Source organism: Heptranchias perlo, chromosome 1, assembly GCF_035084215.1.
Source record: "Heptranchias perlo isolate sHepPer1 chromosome 1, sHepPer1.hap1, whole genome shotgun sequence".
Classification (NCBI taxonomy): Eukaryota; Metazoa; Chordata; class Chondrichthyes; order Hexanchiformes; family Hexanchidae; genus Heptranchias; species Heptranchias perlo.
This window is the reverse complement of record NC_090325.1, coordinates 93,766,747-93,793,669: the sequence shown is the minus strand read 5'-3', so window position 1 is coordinate 93,793,669 and position 26,923 is coordinate 93,766,747. Positions and strand designations below refer to the sequence as shown.

The 26,923-nt window shown below is 44.3% G+C and overlaps 1 protein-coding gene across 6 annotated transcripts in view; it reads left to right on the top strand.

Annotated features, from left to right (window-relative positions):
- The window catches only part of LOC137324449 (kelch-like protein 5), a 144,851-nt gene that overhangs the window by 73,847 nt on the left and 44,081 nt on the right, over window positions 1-26,923 (top strand). For all 6 annotated transcript variants that reach the window (XM_067988750.1, XM_067988770.1, XM_067988731.1 and 3 more), the window contains 2 exons: window positions 2,672-2,868; window positions 16,955-17,167. In XM_067988750.1, the coding sequence (XP_067844851.1) occupies window positions 2,672-2,868; window positions 16,955-17,167 (410 nt within the window). The remainder of the gene's footprint in view (window positions 1-2,671; window positions 2,869-16,954; window positions 17,168-26,923) is intronic.

Sequence of the window (26,923 nt, the reverse complement as noted above, 5' to 3'; positions counted from 1 at the left end):
ATCAGCCTTAATACTGGCATGGATATTGTCAATGGCTGATGAAGCAGGGTTTATGCCCTCCACCGGGAGGCTCTGGAATAGTGGTGAGAGTGCTGAGGGGCCAGCATCTGCTGTCTCTTGAGGCTGATGTATTGCTTGTTACCTTCAAACTTGTACAGGGAAGCCACTACTGTTTGCCAGCATTACATAGACTTTGGTTTCTGTCCTGCATCCCTTCAGCAGCTCGTGTTGGTCCCTCTGCTGTATCTTGTCACTGTCTTCTGAGGTGATAACTGCCTTAGGGTTAGATTCATCAGACCAGGAGGAAGTGAAATCATCTATGGTGACAAGCACGACAAAGTTGCATTTACTCCTTTAAACTACCCTAGCGCTGTAAATACAGAAAGAAAGGCGCAGACAACAAAGACACGGAATAATTTTTACAGCTCAACTTGAGCTGAGAATATGGACAAATAACTTTTTTATGTTACTTTATATACTTGCGATTAGCAAGCTCATTAAAAGGGCAATATAAACAGCGCTTTCTCACTATTTTGACTGTATGGGATAATTGTTCAACAAAACTATTTCACACTTACTGGACAGTTCAGATTGTGAGGAGAAGCTGTTCCCCAATCTAAAAATTTGAAATATTTGGTAGTCATTCACTAATACCAGTTCAGTCCTTTTCTGTTGTGGTGTGCACTATTATTTATTGTAATTGTTTTTCATTTTTGCCACCCTTTTCAAGTCATTGATAAATTTATAACAATCCTGTGTGCTTCATGGACTCTTAGAAGCCATGTTGACTTTCTGGGAGTGATTCTGCACTCCTAGCCAGGAAGTCATGTTCACAAGGAGTGCATGTCGAAAATAGGGCTAATTCTCTGACTCACGCGGCTACTAACTGGGAATACCGGGTTACAGAGTCATTCCTTACAGGCAATCGTGGTGTGAACCTTTTTGTACTCGTGTATAGTTGGAAGAACAGATTTTGTACCAATACAGATATCTTCTGTTTAAGGAATTGTTTGACCAGAATAAACAGTTCAGCTTCTAAAAAATTTGAACTTCAACTTTGCACTCCATTTTCCACTCTTTACAGCCACCGCATACAACTAACACATGATCTGGTATCAACTTACTGCCACTGGTAAATAAGATTGTGCATATTGGAATGTGCACTGTTCCTAACAGAGCAATATGTGATTGCATCTACCACCACGCAATTATCTGAAGTGCCTTAACAGCCTCTACCTGAGGAATTTTACTGTAATTCTGTAAAAGTCAGGTAGGTAATGCACAATTTTGTGTTGGTTAGCTAATTGGATGTCAGGACTTTTTTATTGACATCAACAATGGATGCAAAACTCATTTCTACTGGCGTTGCAATAGAGAAATCATGCGCTCAATGAGGCTTGCTCCTTCAGAATTAACCATTGATGCCTGCTGGAATCTTCAACTGCATCAAATGTTGTTGCTCCCTCTGCTGGTGGGATGAATTGACAGTGCTGAAAGCAGGTGACAATGGATTCTACTTTCAGCCCCTCTCATAATGAATGGATCATTGGTTTGCTTGAAGAACATCCATTGAAAATGGCACGCCAGCATTATGCAAAGCAATCAGTTTTCACATCAAATATTTCATGTGAGTTAAAAGTTAATCACTTGATTTCCTTTAGTCTACTCTCATTAACCAAGACAAAAACGATCACCAAAAAATTTGTTTAGATTAACAGGGACTGTCAGTATAACAAGTCAAAGATAGATAACCCAATGCTGTACAAAGATTTTAATAAGTGTAAATAAATTCAAACTCATTCCAGTAACTGTATAATGTGTCATTGGAAGGAACCGTTGCTTCTTTTCTCCTAAGATTTTTTTCATTTTTTTACCCCCATCGGACCAAAGCATGAGCTGATGGAGTGAGGAAGTCAGGGAGATCGATCAGGAGCCAGATATGGTAGCAAACAAAGAGAATCAGTCATAATGGTGAATAGAAGGGGCAGGGCAATCAAAGAGAGTATTTGTGACCAGGACACAGTGGCAAGCAAGGGGACCAACACACAGCAGTGAATAGAGGGAATGAGGTGACCAGGGACTTACTGGATAGTTGATTGAAGGAGAAAGACAACTAATGAGAGTGACGGAATTTGTGTGAAGTATTGTCAATAGCATAAAAGGGGACACTGACTGAAGGAGCAAGGTGGCCGGGGAATCGTTTGTTTTCATTCAGATAAAATGATATATCCAAAAACATTATAAACAGATTAAAGTTGTATACAGAGATAATATTAACAATTGCTAACTAAACACACAAATGCCATTAAGATTTAAAATAGCTTCATATGCCGTGATTTAAAAAAATAGCCTTTTCCCCACCTCGCCTCAATATGTATTAGTACACATTTTCAGAAACTTCCCTTCCACCCTTTACCACATTACATACTTTATTCATGTTTTCAAACCTGGAAAGACTCATCCTGCATACTGTTTATATACAATGGGCTGTTTATTGGAAAACACACAGTTGCTTTTTTTAGTATCTTTGTTTGACTGCAGCTGTGTTTTAATAAATTAACCAAAACATTTGGAGGTTTATGCTTTTTGAATGAAACTTATTTCAAGTAGCCAAAACACAACAGTTTATTTTATATAAAGCAAGAAAATTGCATAATTTGTTTTTTTTTAGGCCGCCTGGAATTAAAAGAAGATAATATTGAGTGCCTGCTGTCCACAGCCTGCCTATTACAACTCTCGCAGGTTGTGGAGGCGTGCTGTGGGTTCCTGATGAAGCAACTTCACCCTTCCAACTGCCTTGGAATTCGTTCATTTGCAGATGCACAGGGCTGCACTGACCTGCATAAAGTGGCTCACAACTACACCATGGTATGTATCGAGGAGGGGACAGTTACTTCACAGTTCATTAGTATGGGCTGGTGAATCGTGTTGTAATGAAGAAGCCATTTGTAAAAGTTACCAACCAAAAAGTTGGTATAAATACAAAATGGGAAGTCCTGTTTCAGATTCATAGGAACCTTTGGTTAAAATTTTTGTCAAGAAGTATTTGACCCCTAGATGTTTTCTGATGAGAATATTAATGTAATTTGAATGCAGCAAATTCCCCTACAAAATTATTTTACAATTGAAAGATTAAAATCTAAATAAAGACATAACTGCACTAAATGGTGATGTACTGAGTAGTATTTCTGTTGGCAAGACCTTTGTAAACCTACTTTTGATATTTGTACCTGCTTATTAAGAGAGCATTGAACAAACTAACTGCCTGGTGCCATTCATATCTGTTGTACACAACCTATAGATGGCAATAATACAATCTAGTTTTTAACTTTAAAGATTATTTGTTTATCAGCTGGAGTCACTGCAGTGCATCCTCGAGGCTGAGAGTTTCGTGAATAGCACACTTCAGGAGGTGGTCGCCCCGCAGATTAAGAGAGTGCAGGCAGAGAGGGACTGGGTGACCGCCAGACAGGCAAGGAGGACCAGGCAGGTAGTGCAGGAGTCCCCTGAGGGCATCTCACTCTCTAACCAGTATTCAGTTCTGGGTACTGGTGGTCATGATGTGGAGATGCCGGTGATGGACTGGGGTTCACAATTGTAAACAATTTTACAACACCAAGTTATAGTCCAGCAATTTTATTTTAAATTCACAAGCTTTCGGAGGCTTCCCCCTTCCTCAGGTGAACGATGTGAAAAAGAGGGTTCCCCTGGGGAGTGCAGCCAGAGCCAAGACCAGAGCACCATGAGTGGCTCAGCTTTACAGGGGGGAAGGAGAAAGGTCGGGAGAGCAAATGTGATAGGGGATTCTATAGTTAGGGGAGCAGACAGGCGTTTCTGCGGCCGCAAACGTGATTCATGGATGGTATGTTGCCTCCCTGGTGCCAGAGTCATGGATGACACTGAGGGGCTGAAGGACATTCTGAAGGGGGAGGGTGAACAGCCAGAGATCATGGTACATATTGGTACCAATGACAAAGGTAAAAAGAGGGATGAGGTCCTGCAAGCAGAATATTAGGAGTTAGGAAATAAGTTTAACAAGCAGGACCTCAAGGGTGGTAATCTCAGGATTGCTCCCACTGCCACGTGCTAGTGAGTATAGGAATAGGAGAATAGACCAGATGAATGCGTGGCTGGAGGTTTGGTGCAGGAGGGAGGGATTTAGATTCCCGAGGAATTGGGACCGATTCTGGGGAAGGTGGGACCTGTACAAGCCGGACAGATTGCACCTCAACAGATCTGGGACTAATATCCTCGCAGGGGGGTTTGCTACTGCTGTTGGGGAGGGTTTAAACTAAAGTGGCAGGGGGATGGGAACCTGAGTTGGGAATCAGAAAAGAATAAAGTTGAAAGCAGCAAGAAAGGGGACGACCTAGGGGAAATTTACAATACAAATAGTTGTTCAACAACAAGTGAAAGGGAAAAGCATAGAGCAGCAGAAAGAAAGTGTACTTTAGGCACTACAGATAAAGTGAAAACTAGAAGGTGTAAAGTGATTAACCCAGCATCAAAGCAGAAGGACAGGCTAGGGTGTGTGGCCCAACTAAGAGTTCTATATACAAACGCACGGAGTATAAGGAATAAATTAAATGAACTACAGGCACAAATTCAAATTGGAGGGTATGACATGATAGCTATTACCGAGACATGGCTGCGGGATGGTCAGGATTGGGAACTAATTATACCAGGTTATAAGGTCTACAGGAGAGATAAGGAAAATGAAAGAGGGGGAGGAGTAGCCTTAGTGATTAGAGATGAAATCACTTCAATGATAAAGGAGGATATAACGAGAGGTAAACAGCCAACAGAGACCTTATGGGTTGAATTGAGAAATAGGAAAGGATCAAAGACTATAGTGGGAGTTGTGTATAGGACCCTTGGCAGCAGCTGTGAAGTGCTAGATTGTATAAATGCAGAGATTAGACAAGCGTGTAAGAAAGGCATAGTGGTCTTAATGGGGGACTTTAACCTTCACATAGATCGCAGACTAGCAACTGTCAGAAAGGTAGTGAATTTCTTGAGTGTGTCCGGGATAGTTTTCTATAGCAGTATGTCCGAGAGGCAACAAGGGGGCAAGCCATGCTAGATTTAGTAATGAGTAATGAACGAGATTTAGTTAACAGCTTAACTGTGCGTGAATATCTATCCAATAGCAATCATAACATGATAGAGTTCAAGGTAGTGTTTGAAAGGGAAAAAAGTGAATCAGCTGCTAAGATTCTAGACTTGGGTAAGGCCAACTTCAATGGGATGAGACAGAGACTGCCTACTGTAAACTGGACAAATCTGTTAATGGGTAAAACGACTGATGATCAGTGGGAAATATTTAAAGAAACATTTAACGTGATACAGAACCGGTTTATACCCCTGAGGGGCAAGAACTCTACTTGCCAAAAAAAACAGCCATGGACAACTAAAGAGGTAAGGGACAGTATAAGACATAAGAAAAGGGCAAACAAAAAGGCAAAAAATGGCACAGATCCTGGCGAATGGGAAAGATACAAAGATCAACAAAGGGTCACAAAACAGATAGTAAGAGCTACAAAAAGAGAGTATGAAAAGAAACTCGCAAGGGATATCAAAACCAATACGAAGAACTTTTATAGTTATATCAGGAAAAAGAGGGTGGTCAGGAGCAGTGTTGGCCCCTTAAAAGCTAAAAATGGGGATATTGTCATTGACAATGGGGAAATGGCGGACATGTTGAACGATTACTTTGCGTCAGTATTTACAGTAGAAAAAGAGGATAGCATGCCGGAAATCCCAAGAAAACTAATATTGAATCGAGGACAGGGACTCAATAAAATTAACATAAGTAAAACAATAGTAATGAAGAAAATAATAGCACTAAAGAGTGACAAATCCCCAGGACCAGATGGTTTCCATCCCAGGGTTTTAAAGGAAGTAGGTGAGCAGATTGCAGATGCCCTAACTATAATCTTTCAAAGTTCTCTAGATTCAGGAACTGTCCCTCTAGATTGGAAAATTGCACATATCATTCCACTTTTTAAGAAAGGAGAGAGAGGGAAACCAGGGAATTATAGACCAGTTAGCCTAACATCTGTTGTGGGGAAAATGCTGGAGTCTATAATTAAGGATAGGGCGACTGAACACCGAGAATTTTCAGTTAATCCGAGAGAGCCAGCATGGATTTGTGAAAGGTAGGTCGTGCCTGACAAACCTGATTGAATTTTTTGAAGCGGTGACTAAAATAGTGGACAGGGGAATGCCAATAGATATTATTTATATGGACTTCCAGAAGGCATTTGATAAAGTCCCACATAAGAGACTGTTCACTAAGATAGAAGCCCATGGAATCGAGGGAAAAGTATGGACTTGGTTAGGAAGTTGGCTGAGCGAAAGACGACAGAGAGTGGGGATAATGGGTAGGTACTCACATTGGCAGGATGTGACTAGTGGAGTCCTGCAGGGATCTGTCTTGGGGCCTCAATTATTCACAATATTTATGAACGACTTAGATGAAAGCATAGAAAGTCTCATATCTAAGTTTGCCGATGACACAAAGATTGGTGGCATTGTAAGCAGTGTGGATGAAAACAAAATTACAAAGGGATATTGATAGATTAGGTGAATGGGCAAAACTGTGGCAAATGGAATTCAATGTAGACAAATGTGAGGTCATCCACTTTGGACCAAAAAAGGATAGAACAGGGTACTTTCTAAATGGTAAAAAGTTAAAAACAGTGGATGTCCAAAGGGATTTAGGGGTTCAGGTACATAGATCATTGAAGTGTCATGAACAGGTGCAGAAAATAATCAGTAAGGTTAATGGAATGCTGGCCTTTGTATCTAGAGGACTAGAGTACAAGGGGGCAGAAGTTATGCTGCAGCTTTACAAAACCCTGGTTAGTCCGCACCTGGAGTACTGTGAGCAGTTCTGGGCACCACACCTTCGGAAGGACATATTGGCCTTGGAGGGAGTGCAGCATAGGTTTACTAGAATGCTACCCGGACTTCAAGGGTTAAGTTACGAGGAGAGATTACACAAATTGGGGTTGTATTCTCTAGAGTTTTGAAGGTTAAGGGGTGATCTGATCGAAGTTTATAAGATATTAAGGGGAACAGATAGGGTAGATAGAGAGAAACTATTTCCACTGGTTGGGGATTCTGGGACTGGGGGCACAGTCTAAAAATTAAAGCCAGACCTTTCAGGAGTGAGATTAGAAAACACTTCTACACACAAAGGGTGGTAGAAGTTTGGAACTCTCTTCCGCAAACAGCAGTTGATGCTAGCTCAATTGCTAAATTTAAATTGAGATAAATAGCTTTTTGGCAACCAAAGATATTAAGGGATATGGGTCAAAGGCAGGTATATGGAGTTAGATCACAGATCAGCCATGATCTTATAAAACGGTGGAGCTGGCTCGAGGGGCTGAATGGCCTACTCCTATTCTTATGTTCCTATTTATATCCCCAAATTATTTTCATAAAATTTTACATAGAATTACATAGAATGTACAGCACAGTAAGAGGCCATTCGACCCAAAAGGTCCATGCCGGTGTTTATGCTCCTCCCTCCCTACTTCATCTAACCCTAACAGGATATCCTTCTATTCCTTTCTCCCTCATGTGTTTTATCTAGCTTCCCCTTAAATACATCTATGCTAGTCGCCTCAACTGCTCCTTGTGGTAGCGAGTTCCACATTCTAACCACTCTCTGGGTAAAGAAGTTGCTCCTGAATTCCATATTGGATTTATTAGTGACTATCTTATATTTATGGTCTCCCCTGCAAGTGGAAACATCATCCCTACTTCTACCCTATCATCCTTGTAAATGGTATCATCCTAGTAAATCTTTTTTGCATCTTCTCCAGTGCCTCTATATCCTTTTTATAATATGGAGACCAGAACTGTTCACAGTACCTCAAGTGTGGTCTAACCAAGGTTCTATACAAGTTTAACATAACTTCCCTGCTTTTCAATTCTATCCCTCTAGAAATGAACCCCAGTGCTTGATTTTCTTTTTTTGTGGCCTTATTAACCTGTGTCGCTAATTTTAGTGATTGTGTATCTGTACCCCCAGTTCCCTTTGCCCCTCTACCCCATTTAGACTCTTATTATTCAAGCAGTATGTAGCCTCCTTATTCATCCTACCAAAATGTAATACCTCACACTTGTCTATATTGAAATTCATTTGCCAATTACATGCCCATTCTGCAAGTTTATTAATGTATTAATTATCAGCATATCAGGATAATGTATTAATTATCAGCATCCAAATAGCTGCCAGTTGAATCCTTGTTTAATATGTGATATCGCACTCACACCTAAATCATTTAGAATTCAGAAAAATATTGATGTCATGGTGCTGCTGTAAATGAACAATGTCTTCAGCACAGAGTTAAATGCTTTCATGCAGTGAGCGGACCATGTAAAAATCGTAAGTAGTAATGTATTTTTAGAAAACCATTTCCACAACTAATTACCTTTGTCGGATGGGCACCTCTTGGAGCCTCTCTATTATGATGTTATTTTGTTCCCAATGGTGATCTGAAATTACGTTCACTAGTAATCTTTAATATGTAGTCAGAACTATTCCTTTTGATCAGCAGTTGCTATGGAAACTGCTTGGAACTGGCTATTCAGGTTCATTTGAATCACAGTAATCTCTTAATAATTAAATGGATTTACTGGGATTCTATATGATAGTGTGTAGTATTTTTTTCAATTAAATTAAAGGGAAAATAAATGTCTACTGGGACTACTTTGTATTCAAAGTCTTTCCCCCAATATAAATCTACAAAATTATAATTAGAAATATTTTTTTTATCATAACTTTCTGGAATATTTAGCCTTTGCGTTCAACTCAGTATTCAGGACTCCTTCAATTCAAAGCCACTCTGTCATTTCACTAATAGTGAAATGTCCTAAGTTCTGGAATGGCTCCGTTCATCTTACTGGGGACCAGAACATCAGATCAGCCCAGGAGCCACCTGGCCCCAGGAAAACATGCTACTGGTAGGGATGCTGTATTCTCAGCCGGTAGCTTGTTCTGCTCAGGTCAAGTGGCTCTGGATCAGTTCCTGAATCCACTTCAAGAAAAATTCCTGATCATCCAAGCAGGACAACAGTTCATAGCTGTAGTCTTCCCAACATGGTGTGTACAAGGTCCTTCCATCTGACCTCATGAGCTACTAGATTTTTTACAAAATGCCTGTTAGTGCCTGAAATAGTTACAGGTTTTTTTTTCATTCGTTCATGAGATGTGGGCATCGCTGGCAAGACCAGCATTTATTGCCCATCCCTAACTGCCCTTAAGAAGGTGATGGTGAGCCGACTTCTTGAACTGCTGCAGTCTGTGTGGTGAAGGTTCTCCCACAGTGCTGTTAAGAAGGGAGTTCCAGGATTTTGACCCAGCGACGATGAAGGAACAGCAATATATTTCTAAGTCGGGATGGTGTGTGACTTGGAGGGGAACGTGCAGGTGGTGGTATTCCCATGCATCTGCTGCCCTTGTCCTTCTAGGTGATAGAGGTCGCGGGTTTGGGAGGTGCTGTCGAAGACGCCTTGGCAAGTGCATCTGTGGATGGTACACACTGCAGCCACGGTGCGGCAGTGGTGAAGGGAGTGAATGTTTAGGTTGGTGGATGGTGTGCCAATCAAACGGGCTGCTTTGTCCTGGATGGTGTCGAGCTTCTTGAGTGTTGTTGGAGCTGCACTCATCCAGGCAAGTGGAGAGTATACCATAACACTCTTGACTCGGGCCTTGTTGATGGTGGAAAGGCTTTGGGGAGTCAGGGGGTGAGTCACTCACCACAGAATACCCAGCCTCTGACCTGCTCTTGTAGCCAGAGTATTTATGTGACTGGTTCAGTTAAGTTTCTGGTCAATGGTGACCCTCAGGATGTTGATGGTGGGGGTTTCGGCAATGGTAATGCCGTTGAATGTCAAGGGGAGGTGGTTATACTCTCTCTTGTTGGAAATAGTCATTGCCTGGCACTTGTCTGGCACGAATGTTACTTGCCACTTATTAGCCCAAGCCTGGATATTTCTGCATGTGGGCATGGACAGCTTCATTATCTGAGGGGTTGTTAGTGGAACTGAACACTGTGCAATCATCAGTGAACATATCCATTTCTGACCTTATAATGGAGGGAAGGTCATTGATGAAGCAGCTGAAGATGGTTGGGTGTAGGACACTGCCCTGAGGAACTCCTCCAGCAATGTCCTGGGGCTGAGATGATTGGCCTCCAACTACCATCTTCCTTTGTGCTAGGTATGACACCAGCCACTGGAGAGTTTTCCCCCTGATTCCCATTGGCTTCAATTTTACTAGGGCTCTTTGGTGCCACACTCGGTCAAATGCTGCCTTGACGTCAAGGACAGTCACTCTCACCTCACCTCTGGAATTCAGCTCTTTTGTCCATGTTTGGACCAAGACTGTAATGAGGTCTGGAGCCAAGATGGATCATCCACTCGGCATTTCTGGCTGAAGATGGTTGCAAACGCTTTAGCCTTGCCTTTTGCACTCACGTGCTGGGCTCTGCCATCATTGAAGATGGGGATGTTCCCAGAGCTTCCTCTTCCCATTAGTTGTTGAATTGTCCACCACCATTCACGACTGCAAAGCTTTGATCTGATCCGTTAGCTGTGGAATCGCTTAGATTTGTCTATAGCATGTTGCTTCCGCTGTTTAGCATGCACGTAGACCTGTGTTGTAGCTTCACCAGGTTGGCACTTCATTTTTAGGTACGCCTGGTGCTGCTCCTGGCATGCTCTTCTACACTCTTCAATGAACCAGGGTTGATCCGCTGGCTTGTTGGTAATGGTAGAGTGAGGAATATGCCGGGCCATGGGGTTACAGATTGTGGTGGAATACAATTCTGCTGCTGCTGATGGCTCACGGCGCCTCATGGATGCACAGTTTTGAGCTGCTAGATCTGTTCTGAATCTATCCCATTTAGCACAGTGGTAGTGCCACACAACATGTTGGATGGTGTCCTCAGTGTGAAGACGGGACTTCGTCTCCACAAGGACTATGCGGTGGTCACTCCTACCAATACTGTCATGGACAGATGCATCTGCAACAGGTAGATTGGTGAGGACGAGGTCAAGTAGGTTTTTCCCTCGTGTTGGTTCGCTCACCACCTGCCGCAGGCCCAGTCTGGCAGCTATGTCATTCAGGACTCATCCAGCTCAGTCAATAATGGTGCTACCGAGCCACTCTTGGTGATGGACATTGAAGACCCCCACCAGAGTACATTCTGTGCCCTTGCTACCCTCAGTGCTTCCTCCAAGTAGTGCTCAACATGGAGGAGGACTGATTCATCAGCTGAGCGAGGGCGGTAGGTGGTTATCAGCAGGAGGTTTCCTTGCCCATGTTTGACCTGATGCTGGGGTCCGGAGTCAATTTTGAGGACTTCCAGGGCCACTCCCTACTGCCTGTATACCACTGTACCACCACCTCTGGTGGGTCTGTCCTGCCGGTGGGACAGAACATGCCCAGGGATGGTGATGGAAGAATCTGGAACGTTGGCTGAAAGGTATGATTCTGTGAGTATGGCTATGTCAGGCTGTTGCTTGACTAGTCTGTGGAACAACTCTCCCAATTTTGGCACAAGTCCCCAGATGTTAGTGAGGAGGACTTTGCAGGGTCGACTGAGCTTGGTTTGCCTTTGTCGTGTCCGATGCCTAGTGGTCCGATCCTGGGTGGTCCGTCCAGTTTTATTCTTATTGTGACTTTCTGTAGCGAGATTGTACAACTGAGGGCGATTAACAATCAACCACATTGCTGTGGGTCTGGAGTCACATATAAGCCAGACCGGGTAAGGACGGCAGGTTTCCTTCCCTAAAGGGAATTAGTGAACCAGATGGGTTTTTACTGCCATTACTGATGCTAGTTTTTTTAAATTCCAGATTTTATTTAATTAATTGAATTTAAATTCCCCAGCTGCCGTGGCAGGATTTGAACTTATGACTCCCGATTATTAGTCTAGACCTCTGGACTACTAGTCCAGTAACATAATCACTATGCTACTATACCCTTTGTAGGAGTCTGCCTTCTAACCAGGTATGAGATATTTTCACTACAAAATGATTCTTAGAAAGTACAGTACAGGTGGAGACCATTCGGCCATTGCTGCCTGTTTATCTGGAGCTATCTACTCTAATCGCATTTCCCTGCCCTTTCCCCATACCCAGGTAAACCTGTTGGGAAGTCAGTGGAGCCCGCTAAGATCAGGCCTCACAAGGAAAGTCCAGGCCTCTGCTGTACTGGGCTTCCCCCCTCTCCACCTCCAGCCGTGAAACCCCCGGAACACCCCCGTCCTGGACATGCTTGCTGTCGGTGGCCTTCCTCCGATGCTTGAGGTGCGGCCTCCGAGCTGCCCGATTTTCATGCTTCCCTGCCTCCCAGCTGCCATTTTTCATTGTAAACGGCTGAGCAGCTGATTTGTGGGATTCAATTCACTCTCCTGCGTGGATTTGCTGTCTGCTCCCGCCAGCTTCCCGCCGGGAGGTAAAATCGGCCCTTAAGTTTCTGCATTGAGAAAGCGTTACCTGTTCTTGTAATTATCTACATAGAAAAATGTCTTATAACTTCCTCCTTTGTTCTCCTGGTGATAATCGTGAGTCTGTGCCCCCTTGTTACGGATTCTTCAGTCAATAGAAACGTTCTATTTCTGGTTAACCTCTCAAAACCTTCATACTTTTGAAAACTTAATAATTGTGAAAACTTCTCTTAGATGGCACTGAATCTTCTCTGGTTCTGTGAAAAAGGCCCCAATTTTTCAAGCCTTTATTCATAATCGTTCCTAGTATCATTCTAGTGATCCTTCACTGGCTCTAATATACTTCCTAGACTGGAGTGCCCAGAACTTCACTTAATAATCCAACTGTAGCCTAACGAATGTCTTGTACAAATTCAACAGTCACTTTCTTGCTTTTATATTCAATGCCCCATATATAAAACCTAGAATCCCATTTGCCTTTTTATGGCATTTTTTTTAACCTCCATTTCCACCTCAAATGATCTTATCTGCATTCCTAGATTTCCTTTTGCTCTAAGCAGCTAAGAATATCATCATTTAGACAAAACTTCTTTTTACTCTTCTTTTTCTCAAAAGGTACTGTTTCACATTTCTCAACTATCTGCCCATTCTGCTTACTTGTCTTATGTACTCCTATCTCCTGCATTCTTCTCACAGTTTGGCATGCCCCGAATTTGATATTATCAGCAAACTTTGATAATATTCCTCTTGCTAAATCCAAATCATTTATGGAAGCTAAAGAAGTTCCAACACAAATCTCTGGGGCACCATCCACACCCCACCAATTTGAAAAATATCTGTTTACTCCTACTCTATGTTTTCTGTCTTTTAGCCATCTGTCTCTAATTCAGCAACATTCCCTTTAAAACTATAGGGGTGATTTTCATGTTCCTAATGCCCTGTTTGTGCCTAAAAATGGGCTGATATCAGGTCCAAAATTGCATGGGAAACTGAAGCACCAACTTACCACTTATCTGCTCATTACAATTTTTGAGCAGACCGTGATCCTAATGGCAGGAGCTGCCTCCAAAAACAGACAGGAACCTCACGAATAAATGCAAATCGGTGCCAGATGACATAGCTAGACCCATCATTGTCATTTTCGTCTCTGCCCGCCAGTTCCTGCATCTGCCCACAAAACGTGTCATTTTGAGTGTTCTTTAAAGACATTCTTAGATGCAGACATGGGAAAGCTGGAAGCATGTTTTTTTTTATTCGTTCATGGGATGTGGGCGTCGCAGGCAAGGCCAGCATTTATTGCCCATCCCTAATTGCCCTTGAGAAGGTGGTAGTGAGCCGCCTTCTTGAACTGCTGCAGCCCGTGTGGTGAAGGTTCTCCCACAGTGCTGTTAGGAAGGGAGTTCCAGGATTTTGACCCAGCGACAATGAAGGAATGGCAATATATTTCCAAGTCAGGATGGTGTGTGACTTGGAGGGGAACGTGCAGGTGGTGTTGTTCTCATGTGCCTGCTGCTCTTGTCCTTCTAGGTGGTAGAGTTCGTGGGTTTGGGAGGTGCTGTCGAAGAAGCCTTGACGAGTTGCTGCAGTGCATCCTGTGGATGGTACACACTGCAGCCACTGTGCGCCGGTGGTGAAGGGAGTGAATATTTAGGGTGGTGGATGGGGTGCCAATCAAGCGGGCTGCTTTGTCCTGGATGGTGTTGAGCTTCTTGAGTGTTGTTGGAGCTGCACTCATCCAGGCAAGTGGAGAGTATTCCATCACCCTCCTGACTTGTGCCTTGTAGATGGTGGAAAGGCTTTGGGGATTCAGGAGGTGAGTCACTCGTTGCAGAATACCCAGCCTTTGGTATGCATTTTTACTGCAGTTGTGTGTTTTGAGTTTTCAGCCTTCCAATATTTGATATCTTTGCTTCTGTAGGCGCTGCAAAAGTTTTCCCTGCCATTATTATCTGCTGCTCGCTTTCACTCACACGTTTTTACCCCTCCCCATTAAGGTGCTGCTGCAGGCCCATCAAAATTGGCACCCTAACGGATTTCCCACCACCAGATCGGCAAGTTGGCTATAAGGCGTGCATTTCACACTGACAGCTCACCGGATTCATTTACTTTAGGCCTGGCCATGAAAATGGCCACACCAAGTTCATCAGGCAAGTGGAGCACACACCTCGCCCACCACCCGATTAATGATATATACAAAATCGACACCAAGGCTTCTTAATTTTTGGGATAATTCTTGTGTGGCACCTTATCAAATACCTTCATAAAATCTATACATCATGTTCAGTATATTTGCTTTATCTATGGATTCTGTGATTTAGTCAGAATATTTCCATCTTCAGCTAGGCTCCAGAATCCAAGCACATCATTACATACAAGTCCGAGACTGAAGGTGGCAGCCTTTTTTATAGTGGTTGATGCAAAGCTCTTCAATGTAGCCTAATCTTCTTGCACAGTGATCATCAACCTACTCGGCTGTACAGCACATGTGGTATACTTAATGACCATTTGGAAATTTTATTTTTATTTCAGCACAATAAGGCGATCATAATTCACTTGTTCAAATAAATCTGTGTAGATTTCGTCGGAATTTGATTTCTTTTTTTACATTTGTTCTTGGGATGTGGGTGACACTGACATGGCAATATTTATTGTTCATCGCTAAGTGCCCTGAGGGCATTCAGAGTCAACTACATAATGCGGGACTGGAGTTAAGTGTAGGCCACGTGAGGTGACAGATTCTCTTCCCTGAAGGACATTTGTGAATTAATTGGGTTTTTAAGACAATCCAGCAACTTCCATGATCATTTTCTGGTGCCAGCCCACAAATGATCAGATTTTTAAAAATTCAAATTCACAACTCGCCATACTAGGATTTTAACTCACAGCCTCCGGGTTGCTAGTCCAATTCCGAAACCATTATTTATGTGTATCTCTGTGCCTAGGTTTTCTCTTCATTGTCTACCTTGTTTACTGTGAAATCTAAAAAGGATTCTAAAAGCTTTTGTTTTTCAAAAGAGTCATAAACACTTGCTATATGTTCCTCGTGTCCAGAAGAGCCGGTGCAGAAATATAGAGATTGAATTCCTTTTGTATGCCAAACAAGATAAATATAGTACTTCATTTGTGTCAGATTCAATTTACCAGCTGAATTCTCCTATCGAAAAACATAATACTTTCCACCACTGACTAATCTTGGTAATCACAGTTACATTAAAAAGCCTTCATGCATCTGGGCACAGTCCATTACAGACTCATTTAAATATATGGGGTTTGATTCAATCAAGCACTGTGCTGACCACAACCACAAAAAGCAAAAGATTGATGGATATGCAAAAGCTGCAGTAGTTCTCAAATAAATGGGGCAGACAGAATTGTATTTCATCACTTTTTCTGTTTCTCAGTTGTCACTGATTTGCTGGCAAACAGGAGTAGACCATTTAGCTCCTCGAGCCTGTTCCGCCATTCAATAATATCATGACTGATCTGTGACCTAACTCCACATTCCCGCCTTAGCCCCATATCCCTTAATACGTTTGGTTAACAAAAATCTATCGATCTCTGGTTCAAAATTAACAATTGAGCTAGCATCAACAGCCATTTGCGGAAGAGAGTTCCAAACTTCTACCACCCTTTGTGTGTGGAAGCTTTTCCTAATTTCACTCCTGAAAATCCTGGCTCTAATTTTTAGGCTATGTCCCCTCGTCCTATTAGTCAAATATAGGACGAGGGGACATAAAAACTCCAAAAACAGGTACAAATGCATCAGCAGCCAGAAGCAATAATCCATCAACTAACCTGTAATTCCTGCATGATCCCTTTAAATAGCACTGGTAGCGGGTCCTCCATGCGGTTTAAGACTTGTTTAGCTGTGCGAGGTTAAGACAATGTATTGGAGCATGGAGTTCCAAAATCACATCTGTCCCTTTAAATCAGTGTTGCACACTGATCCACCACATAATCTTCCTACTTTACATGCTGCCAGTGTTCGTTAAGTGCGCATGCCCAAGCGCCTTTACCAATATGGCGTCCTATGCACGTCGCACCAGAAGTGTGCATGCGCATCTCGAACGCCATTTTAGGTCCTTAGGAGTCCGCGTAGCGCCTACACAACCGGTGCTATGCAGCCCAATTTAGCCCCCATGTAGTTTACATAAGGTAACTCATTGCGTGAGCTACTTTCAGTAATTTCCAAGTCTGCTGGTTTTGTGGTCCTGTGATAAATGAACCATAAAAATTGCATGGTCATTTTTGTGATTCCACCATGTACAGTCTGTAAATTACGTATGTACATCAATTACTCACTTGTATTTTCAGGTAATAAAATATGGCAGAAGCCATGATTTGTTTACGGATTTTATTACTTTTTATATGCATTTCACAATTTTTTTTGTGAGAAGCACTGTGATTAGTTTTTAGTCCCTTTGTAAAATAATTACAGTTAACCTGCTGGAGAGAAATACAGGGTGAGATTTCTTCTTTCGTTCTAGGAACACTTCATGGAGGTGATGAGGAATCAAGAGTTTCTGCTACTGCCAGCAAATGAGATAGTTAAACTATTGGCCAGTGATGACATGAATATACCAAATGAAGAAACCATATTGAATGCATTGCTTAGCTGGGTTCGGCATGATACAGATAACAGACAGAAAGAACTTAGCAAACTGCTGGCTTACATCAGGCTTCCTCTACTCTGTCCTCAGGTAAATTACATTCTTGCTTTGAATTATTGTTTAGTTGATTCCATTGCGTCATTAAATGGGCACTGTCTTCGTCAACAGTATTTGGCAAACCTTTCATTTCAGAAAGGATAAAAACCATCAGCATTTTCATCATGACAATATCTGCAAGTGATGTGGTGATGCATTTTAATTGGACTTATGTCATTGAATCTGCAGGGCTGATTTTCACCTTGTGAACACCCTATGTGTGCCACTTTAAGGGGCATTATAGCCCATAATGCTGGGCCTCTGCCTCTTTTGCATATGATGCACATTTCTTACAGGCCAGCGGGGTGGTTGGTGAAGAAAGCCCCCACATAAAACAGCGTGGAGTTTTATTATAATATTCAAGTGAAGCGATCTCTCCTCATACGTTAGTCCTGCCATTCCAGGAATCAGAAGAAAATCAGCTGCCGTGTTTGTAAATAAAAAAAGATTTGGCAAACATTTTATTTGATGGGCATGGTGTCTGTTACAGTGGTTTAGTTGTTTAATGGTCAAGCTTTTTCCTTGTCTCACAAAAGTAAGTAATTACGGGATGGGTTAGTTCCTCTCTTGCTTTTCCGGATGGTGGTGATTCATACAATTTTACAGGCCCTTAGAGCCCTACAGTGCCTTTTCCAAATGGCCATTCTTCATGTGACAGTAAACATTGAGTGTCCATAAGCTTTTTGATCAAAGTAGTCTCACAGTTGAGCCCCACAAGAACTGTAACAGACACGAAGCTTCAACCTGTTTTATGTTATAACATTCCTGTTTTATACTTTTTCATATGAATTTTTAGCTAAACTGTGTATTGGAAATTTGAAGCATTCTGAGAAGATTTATTTTGTCTTTGTGTGTGGGGAAATGAGACAAGTATACAAATGTTGTCTCAAAAATAATTGCTAGCTTTAAGGAAAGGCAGCTTTCCTCAGTGTTATTGCCGTAAACAAAACCTAAGCAGTTCAGTGTTATGCGGTTTCTGTCCCAGGTTTGTGAAAAGATAATGTATGCAAGTTTGTTACTATGCGGGGAAATGGAGCTCATAATCTGTGATTGCCACTAACGTTAGGGGGATGTTTCAAAAGGATTTAGGGCCTAAATGCCTTAGTGCTCCAAACCTGGTGCGATTCTGGTGGTGAGCAGTAATGGTGCACCAGAATGGAAAAGCCTGGGGACGGAAGTAAATTCGATCTTGGGCCTTATCAATATAAATCAGGCAAGCTGCAAGCGCCAATCAAGCCTGTTGGGGCCTTAAAAATGTCGGCCCACGCCGAGGCTCAGAGGTAAGTCCAGGTAAGTTGTGGTGGGAGGGGGTGATCGGGAAGGGGAGGGGGGCGAGGGCAGGCCAGCAGCATCCCACTGTTGTTTTGTGGAGCCCAGGGGAGTGCTCCTACTCCTGACTCCACAAAAAACAAAATTTTGGGGCCTATTTTTGAGCAGCCTCCAGCGGTCCCTTTAAGGACCGCTGGTTAGGATGCTCAATACCTGGAGATGCCAGTTGGACAAATTTAGGACTCCAGGTCTGAATAGAACGCAGGAGCCGGACAATTTAGCAGTGGCCCAAACTCCCATGCAGATCAAGTGCGGGCCTCTTCACTGCTAAATTGGTTATTGTTGAGCCCATTATCGGCCCATAAAACTGATGGAATTATGTCATAGAATCATAGAAAGGTTACAGCACGGAAGGAGGCCATTCGGCCCATTGAGTCCATGCCGGCTCTATGCAAGAGCAATCCAGCTAGTTCCACTCCCCTGCCCTATTCCCATAGCCCTGCAAATTTTTTCCTTTCAAGTACTTATCCAGTTCCCTTTTGAATGCCATGATTGAATCTGCCTCCACCATCCCTTCGGGCAGTGCATTCCAGATCCTAACCACTCGCTGTGTGAAAAACTTTTTCCTCATGTCACCTTTGGTTCTTTTGCCAGTCACCTTAAATCTATCTCCTCTGGTTCTTGACCCTTCCGCCAATGGGAATAGTTTCTCTCTATCTACTCTGTCTCGACCCTTCATGATTTTGAATACCTCTATCAAATCTCCTCTCAACCATTTCAGTTCCAAGGAGAACAACCCCAACTTCTCCAGTCGATCCACGTAACTAAAGTCCCTCATCCCTGGAATCATTCTAGTAAATCTTTTCTGCACCCTCTCTAAGGCCTTCATGTCTTTCCTAAAGTGCAGTGCCAGAACTGGACACAATACTCCAGTTGTGGCCGAACCAGTGTTTTATAAAGGTTCATCATGACTTCCATGCTTTTGTACTCTATGCCTCTATTTATAAAGCCCAGGATCCTGTATGCTTTTTTAACTGCTTTCTCAACCTGCCCTGCCACCTTCAACAATTTGTGCACATATACCCCCAGATCTCTCTGTTCCTGTACCCCTTTTAGAGTTGTGTCCTCTAGTTTATATTGCCTTTCCTCGTTCTTCTTACCGAGATGTATCACTTCGCATTTTTCTGCGTTAAATTTCATCTACCACGTGACCGCCCATGCCACCAGCCTGTCTATATCCTCTTGAAGTCTATCACTATCCTCCTCACTGTTTACTACCCTTCCAAGTTTTGTGTCATCTGCAAATTTTGAAATTGTGCCCTGTACACCCAAGTCCAAGTCATTAATATATATCAAGAAAAGCCTATTTAGACCTCTTTGTTTTTTGGTCTGACGTAGTAAACATATCTCTAGACGGTGATGGGAATGCAACCCACAGCCACATGCAGCTGGATGGAGGAAATAATTAATATAATTATCAGCCTGTTGAGGAAGCATAGAATCATAGAATGGTTACAGCACAGAAGGAGGCCATTTGGCCTATAGAGCCTGTGCCGGATCTTTGTAAGAGCAATACAGCTGGTCCCATTCACCTGCTCTTTCCCCATAACTCTGCAAATTTTTTCCCGTCAAGTATTTATCCAATTCCTTTTTGAAAGCCAGGATTGAATCTGCTTCCATTACCCTTTCAGGCAGCACATTCCAGATCATAACTACTCACCGCATAAAAAAGTTTTTCCTCGTGTCGCCTTTGAAACTATCGGAAGAAACGATAGTTTCTTTGAAAGTACATGGGGGTTAAATTGGTTAACCCCCGAAAACGGGCGCTGGGACCGCGATACACGATTAACCCACGCCGGGTTGTTGAGATGCAGGCAGCACGTAACATTCACACCAGCAGGGGGCCCCAATATCAGGAGTAGCTAGCACTACTTAAAGGCAGCCTGCACCTCTGTGAGGTGCTCTGGCTGCAGGGAGAACTGTGGCAACTAACTTTGTTCTGGAATATGCTGAAGAATGGCTGGGCCTGCGAGAGAGCGTGCACCAAGGTTCTCGGACGACACACTAGAGGCCTGGGTGCAAGAGGTGGATGCTCGGAGGGGCATTCTTTATTCCCGGGGGGGCAGGAGACCCCACCAGACATATGCTGCGGAGGCAGTGGAAGGAAGTGGTGCACGAGGTGAATGCCAGGAGCGTAGCGCCAAGAACATGGATGCAGTGCAGGAAGAAGTTCAATGATTTGTCACGAGTGGTCAAGGTGAGTGACTTCAACTGTCAAGTGGCATCTCCTACCCCACTAGCTTCGTCCGGTGCTCCACGCACTACACCCCCCCATCATCCACATACCAACAAACTCTTTCCATCAGTACGCAACTCTTCAAATCAGATGGCATCTCACCCTCACACAGTACCACTCTTGCAAGCCGCACAGCCACAACTCAAGGTCACACACACTGGCAGCTATTCAACCATGACAGCCACATCACCCAAACATCTTGCAGGACACTCACTGACACACTTCCCTCTTTCTTGCAGGAGAAGGTCGTGCATAACAACGGGCAGCAGGAAAGACCAGGGGGAGGACAGGCACGCTTACACATCCTCCCCCCCCCCCCCCCCCCCCCTCACCCCGGAGGAGACAGTGCTGTCGATCATTGGGCGGGCTGTCGCTGCGGCCGTGGCCACTGACAGTGCTGGAGGTATTGATGATGAGGTCACTGTATACCTAATCCTCCTTCTTGCTTCCCACTTCTCCCTCATCCCACAATCTTTTCTGACTCACGAGCTACAGATGGTGTGAGCATGCACGTCTTACTTTCTCCTCTCCCCTCACCACAACTCAACCCGTGTCCCTTTGTCATTTCAGATACTCAAAAACTGGAACTGTCAGAGGAGGCAGAGAAAGATGACAGTGATGATGCAGACACACCGTCACTCTCTTACACTCGCAGCTACCAGCTCAGAGACTGACACTGCGCGTACTTTAGAGGCTAATACAGAGGAGGGACTTGCACATGGTGAGACACTGGGCACAAGTGCACAGGAGCCAGGGTGAGGGGAACGGATAACACAGGTGCCGGCTTGTCAGAGGGCGAGGTCGCACAACAGTTCTGCTGCAGAGGAGTCAGATGATGACTTCGATGGGCTAGGCTACAGAAGAAGGCGGATGAGCGTACACAACTAAGTGCTTAGTGCACTGGAAAGCCTGCGCACAATGTCAAGGAGCATGGAACAGTCCAGATCTAACTTGGCACAGGGCTTTGCACAGAGCTTGGAGCCCATCCTTTCCAACATGGAACGAGTGGTCACGTCCATCAGCACCCCTGTGGAACCCACCATGATACAGTGTCTGATGATCGATGTCACAGCTTCCAAAGCAGCACAAACATCTTTCATCCAAGGCCTGATTGCTGCGTTTGGAGCTCAGTCTGCTGCTATTGTGGCTCTGGGTTCCACTGTGGAAAAGAGCTTCCAGGGCGTCACAGCATTCCAGCAATCCGTTGTCCAGCAGATCACCAGGATTGCTGAGTTGCTGCCCCGGGAGAGTGGCAGTGGCACCATGGAACACGAACCTGCTGTCTTTTCTCAGGATGACAACATTCCTGCTCCCACCCCTGCCACTCCGCCTGTGCTCTTGCTGTTGCTTGTCAGCCAGCCAGCCCAGACTGCTGCAGCTGATGACGAGATGGTGCAGTCTGCAGCAGGGACCACCTGGCCCAGAGCTGCCCGATGTCGTCCTCCAAGGCCATCTGCAGTCTCCTTAATTGAAGGTCAGCAGCCTTCCACCACCCATGCTCCAGCCACTGGGGATCACCTCATAGGAGCACCAGGAAAGGTAAAGGTACACGAACGACAGGCACTAAGGGAATGCACAAGGGCGAATAGTCTAATTTTGTTTGAATTATTACCTGTGTTAATTTATAAATTTGGACTTGAATTTGCATTTGGTGGTGGTTATCATTTCTGTGATGAGCTGAAGGAGGAAGCAATGTATATTGATAAGGGGATGATTTGATAATGTGGGAGCAGAAAGGTAAGGACTGTGGGACTATTGGTGAATGGGGAGATGTCGTTGAGGTTGCTGATATCGCACATTAATAATCTGATCGTGCAGAGCACTGGCAGACAGGGCCTGTCTACCTTGTAGCCTCCCTGCCTCTTCTTCCGCTTCCTGCTGTACTTCCTCCACCTCCTCCTCCTCCTCCTCCTCCTCCTCCTCCTCCTCCTCCTCCTCCTCTGCCTCTTCCTCTGGCTCAGGTTCTCACCAGATAGGCGGTGTTCCTTCATAATGGCCAGATTGTGTAGCATGCAATGGCAAATCTTGATACCCGCTCAGCTGAGTACTGCAGGGCTCCTTCAGAGCGGTCCAGGCAGCGGAAGTGTTGCTTGAGGATGCCTGTGGTGTGCTTGATGGCGTTTCGTATGGCAGCATGGCTTTCGTTGTATGCCTGCTGTGCATGTGTGTGTGGGTACCTGACTGGAGTTATGAGCCATTTCATGAGGGGATAACCCTTGTCGCCCAGTAGCCTGTCTTTTACTTGCCGTGCTGGTTGAAATATAGGTGGGACGTTGGACTGCCGCAGAATGAAGGAGTCATGACTGCTGCCAGGATTGCGGGCATTGACCTGCATGATGCGCTGCGTGTAGTCGCACACCAGCTGCACATTGCGGGAGTGTAATCCCTTTCTGCTCAGGAATATGGCTGAGTTCAGATGTGGAGCCTGCATGGCAATTTGTGTGCAGTCAATGGCACGCTGCACCATGGAGAAGCCTGCAATGTGAGCAAAACCCTCGTGCTCGCTCCTGCTGTCAAGAGGGAATGTGATGAAAATGTTTCTGAGTGCGTACAGATCCTCAGTGACCTCCCTTATACAATAGTGCACTGCAAACTGCGAGATGTTGCTTATATTTCCAACAGCAGCCAGAAAGGAGCCAGAGCTGTAAAAATTAAGAGGCACGGTTACCTTGACAGCCACAGGCAATGCTGTCCTTACCTTGCTCTGAGGCTGCAATTGTGGCTGCAGCAGTTGACAAATCTCAGTCACGACCTCTTTAGTGAACTGCAGCCGTCTGATGCACTGGTCGTCGCTGAAGTTGAGGTAAGAGAATTGCTCCCTGAAGACCCTCATTGGATATGGCCTCCTGCTGAGTGCCTTATGCCTCCTCCTCCTCCTCCTGCAGTTTGTCCTGCTCTGCGTGGATTCTGTGCATGCTTCCGGTCACGTTCAATTCCCAGAGGAAGCCGTAGTAGGCCACCCATGTTTGGCAGCAACCTTGTTCAGCGCACTATTTTAAATGTCACTAACAGTACTGCACAACCAGCCAGACCACTCACTATATTTTTTTTTTATTCGTTCGTGGGATGTGGGCGTCGCTGGCAAGGCCAGCATTTATTGCCCATCCCTAATTGCCCTTGAGAAGGTGGTGGTGAGCCGCCTTCTTGAATCGCTGCAGTCCGTGTGGTGAAGGTTCTCCCACAGTGCTGTTAGGAAGGGAGTTCCAGGATTTTGACCCAGCGACGATGAAGGAACGGCGATATATTTCCAAGTCGGGATGGTGTGTGACTTGGAGGGGAACGTGCAGGTGGTGTTGTTCCCATGTGCCTGCTGCTCTTGTCCTTCTAGGTGGTAGAGGTCGCGGGTTTTGGAGGTGCTGTCGAAGAAGCCTTGGCGAGTTGCTGCAGTGCATCCTGTGGATGGTAAACACTGCAGCCACAGTGCGCCGGTGGTGAAGGGAGTGAATATTTAGGGTGGTGGATGGGGTGCCAATCAAGCGGGCTGCTTTGTCCTGGATGGTGTCAAGCTTGTTGAGTGTTGTTGGAGCTGCACTCATCCAGGCGAGTGGAGAGTATTCCATCACACTCCTGACTTGTGCCTTGTAGATGGTGGAAAGGCTTTGGGGAGTCAGGAGGTGAGTCACTCGCCGCAGAATACCCAGCCTCTGACCTGCTCTCTATATAATATTGCAACTTCCTCCAGGTATAGGAAACTTCCACAAAGACCCACAAATGTACCAGCAGCCAGAATATCTAATCCAGCAACTAGCCTGTAACTCCTGCATGCTCTCTTTAAATAACACTGGTGGGGGGGTCCTTCATGCCCTCTAACTCCTGTTCAGCTGTGTAAGGTTAGGACATTCCGTAGGCTGGAGTGGGGAGTTCGAAATGGCGCCAGCTGCTTCAAATTAGCATTGCACACTGATTAACGCCATAATCTCCCTAATTTACATGCCGCTGGCGTTCGTTAAGTGCGCCTGCGCAAACGCCTTTTCCAAATTGGTGTTCTGCGCACATCACGCCAGAATTATGCGTGCGCATCTCGGACACCATTTTCGGGGCTCAGGAGTCCACATAGCGCCTACAAAATGGGCGCTATGCAACCCAATTTACCCCCTCTTTTGTCTATGAAAAGTCTCTCTTGATCTTGAGGGGTGAAAGTCTGATTGGACAGTAGCTTTTCACTGGTTTCCACCATTTATTTCCGTATTATGTGATAAGACTGAATTCCATGGGAGCAGAAGGATTCAAAGGCTTAAGTCTTTGGAACACATTATTTTCAATTCAGGCTAAAATAGCGTAAGTTTAGCATTATATTTTGTTCTGCTATATCTCTTTTACTTCTGTGTTTATTTAATTATTGTTAAAAATTTGACTGGTAGTTTAGCCTGAACTATTTGATCTGACATGGTGGGCGTCCTGTGCAATTTCCAGTGTGAATTAGCTCAGCAAATGTTAATCCTGAAACATGCTAAACCAATTCACTCCGTAGATAAGTTCATAAGTTGCATAGGCAGCATGGATCTGCCTGTGGAAATTGCTTTGGTGTGAGCATAAATAAAGAGGGTTGTGGGGGTAGGGGGAGAAACCTTATGACATGCTTACTTTCCAGCAGGGTTTTGTTGGATAATGATCAAGAATAGGAACTTGGGTTGATTTTTTTTTTCCTTCTCTTAGCCTGAAGCTAATTGTAGTACTCCCACCGCTGCCCCAGGTAATTAACTCAGAATAGACCGGTGATAGAAAAGAATCTCGTCTTTTATTTATTTATAGCTAGATGTTTAGTGGGAAGGACTACTTTCTGCTAAAACTGATTGATCAGACTAATCAGGTCAGCACAAGAGAGGTAACACATAATTCTGATAAAGAAGCAAAAATGAAAGAGCTTGCATTTATGTCAATTCTTATCACATCCTCAGGACATCCCAAAGTGTTTTACATCCAATAGATTACTTTTGAAGTGCAGTCACTGTTGTTTTGCAGATAAACACAATAGCCAATTATCACACAACAGGGTCTCACAAACAGCAAATGAATGATTGATCATTCTGTTCTGTTTTTTTGGTAGTGATGTTTGAGGGAGGAATGTTGGCCCGGAAACAGAGAGAACTCACCGCTCTTCTTCAAATAGTGTTGTAGGATCTTTTATATCCACCTGACCAGGCAGATGGGGCCTCAGTTTCCCATTTCATCTGACAATGCCGCACTCTCTCAGTTCCACATTGAGGTATCAGTCTAGATTATGGGGTTGAATTTCCGTAGCGATTCTCCCGCTTGTCTGCCGTAACTTCAGCAGAGTTTTTCCGGGGTTTCCACGGCTTTTCTGCTGAAATTACAGTGGACAATCAGGAGAATTTCCATGGAATCTCCTAAATCTTGAAATGGATCATGAACCCACAACCTTCTGAATCAGGTAAAATTACTACCAACTGAGCCAAGCTAAGCCACAAATAATTAATTTCTATTAGTCCAAAAAGTGAGAAAATTATCAATGTTGGTCTACAGCACTAGAGGCAGCCTCAGTGTTACAATATCATTTGTTTCTTTTAAATGATTTCCCACAATCACTATACTAATTAGCTTCAAATTTTACAGTAAAAATGGAGTTAAGGTGGCCCAACACACAGGCTTATCTACTGCTCACAGGGCTGGTGTTACTCAGTTTTCTAATGGGAGTCCCTCCCCCTAATTTGAATGGGCTACAGGCACAGGAAAAGCTTGCCCAGAAAGCTTAGCTTGTAACATGCTTGACGGCTGGGATATCATAAAATCCAGCCCGGGCTGCAGCTAGGCACTAAAGAGGGAGTCATGGCAGGGGCAGAAAAGTGGAGTCAATGATTTATAATGGCAGAGTCCAGACCTGTGGGCAACATTGTTCCCTTTAATGCTGTCGAGTAGGTGGTTCTGCTGCAGCAAGTGGACCAAAGGAGGGTAGCTCTTTTTGGGACTGAAGGCCACCATCCAGTAAAGCACAGGCAAGAAATGCATTGTAGAGGGCACCAACTGAGTACACTCAGTCACCTAGCTCTCTTGCATCCGACCGCCAATGAGGAATAAGTTTAATGAGGTCAAGTGGAGGTGGTTGAGCTTTCTCTTGTTGGAGATGCTCATTGCTCGGTACTTATGTGTCGCAAATGTTACTTGCCATTTAACAGCCCAAGCCATGAATGTTGTCTGTGTCTTGTTGCAGGCTGGCATGAGCTGCT